Source organism: Sprattus sprattus (genome assembly GCF_963457725.1).
Source record: "Sprattus sprattus genome assembly, chromosome: 19".
Classification (NCBI taxonomy): Eukaryota; Metazoa; Chordata; class Actinopteri; order Clupeiformes; family Clupeidae; genus Sprattus; species Sprattus sprattus.
In genome coordinates, this window is record NC_137917.1 from 12,795,443 (window position 1) to 12,799,766 (window position 4,324).

General features: G+C 45.9%; 1 protein-coding gene across 2 annotated transcripts in view; it reads left to right on the forward strand.

The window, feature by feature from the left end:
- Positions 1-407: 407 nt before the first annotated feature.
- The window catches only part of znrf2b (zinc and ring finger 2b), a gene marked incomplete at both ends in the record, with an annotated part of 80,544 nt that continues 76,627 nt past the window's right edge, over positions 408-4,324 (forward strand). For both annotated transcript variants that reach the window (XM_080858485.1, XM_080858484.1), the window contains one exon: positions 408-816. In XM_080858485.1, coding sequence (XP_080714611.1) covers positions 408-816 — 409 coding nt within the window. The remainder of the gene's footprint in view (positions 817-4,324) is intronic.

Consider the following 4,324-nt stretch of genomic DNA (forward strand, 5'->3'; position numbering starts at 1 on the left):
ATGAAGCCAAAACAAGAAGGGAGACGAGTGAAGCTCCACCAGCTGGAAGGCAGCAACAACTAGCACGCACGGAATTCTTACGGAGCTTTTGAATTCGTTTTGAAGAGCAAAGTTTTTCGTGCATCATTTTCTTTGTTTATATCTGTGTCAAATCCATTTTGACCTGATACTTTGTAGCTGTCAGTTTGTTTTCATTTTGTGCTCGTCTTCTTGGCGTTGCCAGTGTCATTGGGACCTCGGATTGCGTGTTTTTTTTCTATGCTGTTATTGTTGATACTTTGTCACAGGTCAAATTTCCCTCGAAAGTGTTATTTCCTAGCACAACTCTTTCCCCGCCGCCTCACCGGTTGAGCCCTTTAATAATTAAAAAGTAAATCCGTGGAAGAGTTGGCTTGACAGCAGTCGGCATGGGAGCCAAACAGAGCAGTCCTGCCGCCAACGGACGGATGAGGGCTTACTCGGGATCGGATCTGCCATCAAGCACATCAACTAGTAACGGAAACAGCCGGACTGCAGCCATGGGTATGAGGTACGCGTACGGCGGCACGGCTCACGGAGCCTCAGGTGCCACTGCCGCCTCGTCTCATCATATTAGCTCTCGCACGCGCTCTGTCGGGGGCAGCGGAGGCGGGTCGGGGACCAGACCTCAGTCTGGCATCAACATTCCCAGCAGCAGGGCGTACAGCTCGCATGAATCTGGCAGCAGTACTCCGGAGGAGAGCGGCGGAGACAGCGACAGGTCAGGCGCGGTTCACGGAGGTCCCCGGTTGTTGATCGGATCTCTACCGGCACACCTCTCGCCTCATCTGTTCGGAGGTAAGGAAACGATGGCTAAACAAAACAGCTCAGATTAAAAAAACATGCACCGCGCTATTTGGAGTTTGCCATGGAGGTTGTTTTAGAAAGCAGGTATGGCATCCCCATCATATGGAAACCAGACCTGCGGGTGGCTGTCAAAACTTACATGAATAATGGTTTGGCCCTAAAAGACTGCTGTTGAGATTGACTCGGGTTAAGTGGTGAGTTGACGCAACAGTTGTGCCTGTCAGTAGCACAATGACATCTCGCGTAATAGTAATACATTATGTGCCCAAAACTTGTCCCTCATCACCATAACCTGTAAACCAGACTCAAAATAAAATAAAACAAAACAGAGTATGGAAGATGTGCAAACATAAAAGTCCAATCCTGCAACCATTGCAACAGTGAGAGTCCCCACCAGCATCTCTCCTGCTCAGTAAGATAGATGTGACCAGGCTTACCTTGATTAGCCAGACTCGCTTACGGAGTGCCATGGTTTGCCATGCCTACTCTGCCAACCCTGGTGGGATTACTTGAGTCTAGGAATGCACCAGATTAGTTTAGATTGGGTGACTATGCATCCCTTTGTTTCTGTGTGATGCCTGCTGGAGGTGTTCACCTCTTCACTCCCATGAGTGGCGACCATTGCTCTGACTGTGGAACTATTGGGGAAGGATTGGCAGTATTGATGAAGGAACTTCCCCTTGGTCTTGGCAGGTAAAGGTGAAACTGTTCTAAACATTGCCATGCAGGTAGGGGTGGTCTCGTGCCCCCACCACGTGTGTGTGTGTGTGTGTGTGTGTGTGTGTGTGTGTGTGTGTGTGTGTGTGTGTATGTGTGTGTGTGTGTGTGTGTGTGTGTGTGTGTGTGTGTGTGTGTGTGTGTTGCAGTAGCAAGTTGAAACCCAGTGCGAACAGAGCTGTGTTTTCCTCCAGTGGAATTTCCCTAGACTCTGCTGCTGATTGTGCGTGTGTGGACAGGTCTACCACTTGGCTTACCACTAGTCGGCTACCACCAGTTGCCAGGTAACTAGCAGGTGGGCCTATGTCCGTTGTGGTGTCCGAATTCTGAGAGACCAGACAATTCAGTTGTGTCTGTAGCCTGTGGGTGCATACTGGGCTAAGGATCATTTTAATACAAGGTTATTTTGCGGGTTTTAGGTGCACCTCAATCTGAGTTCGTTCCCCACGTGCTGAGGTTTCTCTCTGTGCTAAATGGGTGCAGTTAAGACCATCTCTTTCTCCTAATGTGATTAAAAGCCAGTAGTGCTGAGTTGTTTATGCAGGGTCAGAAAACTTGGATGCAAATACTTTTGATAAACAACAGCATGAGTTTTGATAAACAACAGCAATGTTAGGCCCAGTCTCTACATGCGGTGTCCTGTGGATATGGTGATGTGTGCTAAACAGCCTTATCTGTTGCATCTATCATGCAAAAAGACACAAACACAAACTCCTTTAGCTGACTGAGTTGAAATGTCAGTGAAATGTTTGATGTACACACAGACACAAACCCACACACACACACACAGAGACACACACACACACACACACACACACACACACACACACACACACACACACACACACACATAGACATAGAGATGGTACAGCTTGACTCTGCTTTTACTTCTTCTCATTCATTCTAACTAAATACAGTATTGTTATGCATGGCAATTAGCACAACTAGCCTGAGGCCCTGATCTTGTATAGCACCTAAGCATAGTTGGATGACTTGGAAAAAACTCACATGCAATCAGCTGGGGAACTATTTTCTTTGTGTGCAAAGATGTGGAAACTCTACATATAATCATGGTTCTGCGATCTGACACATTTTACAACTATAGCTATATGTGTTTACATCAGCTACATCAATACAGCCAATTACTGCTACCAAAGATCACTGAGACTGCCATTGAGCGGAAACGCCAAGACCTCATGTGAGCTTAGAACAATAGGACTCTGTGCTTAGGTCATATGACCAGCGCTGGGAGATGCATCCTGATGGTTAGATAAAAAGCAGTCAGAGTTGCGTTAGTCACAGAGAAACACCTTTAGCTGCTCGCTGTTGTTGTTTGGGCTTTTTTGTGAGCTGTCTCCAAGCATGGAGGGGAGTTGTTTTTCTTTTTTTTCTTTCTCTGGTATTAGGTGACAGGGTGTACTTTTGTTAGCTATAAGTAGTGGTGTGTGTGTGAGAGTGTGAGAGTATGAGAGGGAGAGCGAGAGTGACACTGAGTATAAGGCTGTGGAATACTGTTACGACCTACTGCGCTCCTCTTAGTCCATGCGGCAGCTGTGTGTGGACTGTAGGCAGCACTGGGGCAATGCTTAGCTCATTTCCTATACCTGCTGGTCTCCTTAAAAAAAATTGCCTTTGTAGGGTGGGACCTTTGTAGGGTGGGGTTTATGTAGGATGGGCCTTTGTAACAGCTCCAGTTCTCCATCTCCACAGATTTATCCTTCAGATCCTTCAGATCCTTCTCATGCACACACACTAAACGCTTGCACAAACTCAACTCCATTTGATATGCCGACATCCATACATCCCGTGCCAACATATGCATCCTTATTACGTTAGGCACTGTGTTTTTGTTTATGTAATTTTCGTGTGTTTCTTTCTTAATACATAGATATATATATAAGTATAAAAATACTTGTATTCTTTTTAACGTTAAACTAATGTTGTTGTCTGCCTTCCCTTTGGTGTGGACGCACACGCCAGGTTGTTACAAATAAATTTGAGCATTCGGAAAAGGAAGTCTAACAGACAACTGTCGGCCACTAAAAGCACCTCTCCCTATCTCCACTCATGCCCCTCACTGGCCTCTCTCCCACTGCACTAGCTCAGCTCAGACAGGCTCTGAAAGGTCTGCCTGTATTTATCACTTAAAGCATCATTCACTCCTTAAAACCTTCACACACACACACACACACACACACACACACACACTCACAGAGAGAAGTTAGAGCTATAGCTCTCTCTCTCTCTAGTCACTTGTCACGAAATTATGGGTTCTATGTATAGTTCTTTGTTGCCTGACAGCTCTGCTGTGAAGAACACAACAGGATGAGGTTGGATGATTGCTTTGCTGTGAAGAACACTATAGGATGAGGTTGGATGATTGCTTTGCTGTGAAGAACACTATAGGATGAGGTTGGATGATTGCTTTGCTGTGAAGAACATTGTAGGATGTTGTTGCCTGACTGCTTTGCTGTGAAGAACACTAAAGGATGTTGTTGCCTGACTGCTTTGCTGTGAAGAACATTAAAGGATGTTGTTGCCTGATTGCTTTGCTGTGAAGAACACAACAGGATGAGGTTGGATGATTGCTTTGCTGTGAAGAACACTATAGGATGAGGTTGGATGATTGCTTTGCTGTGAAGAACACTATAGGATGAGGTTGGATGATTGCTTTGCTGTGAAGAACATTGTAGGATGTTGTTGCCTGACTGCTTTGCTGTGAAGAACACTAAAGGATGGCGTTGCCTGACCTCTTTGCTGTGAAGAACACTATAGGATGTTG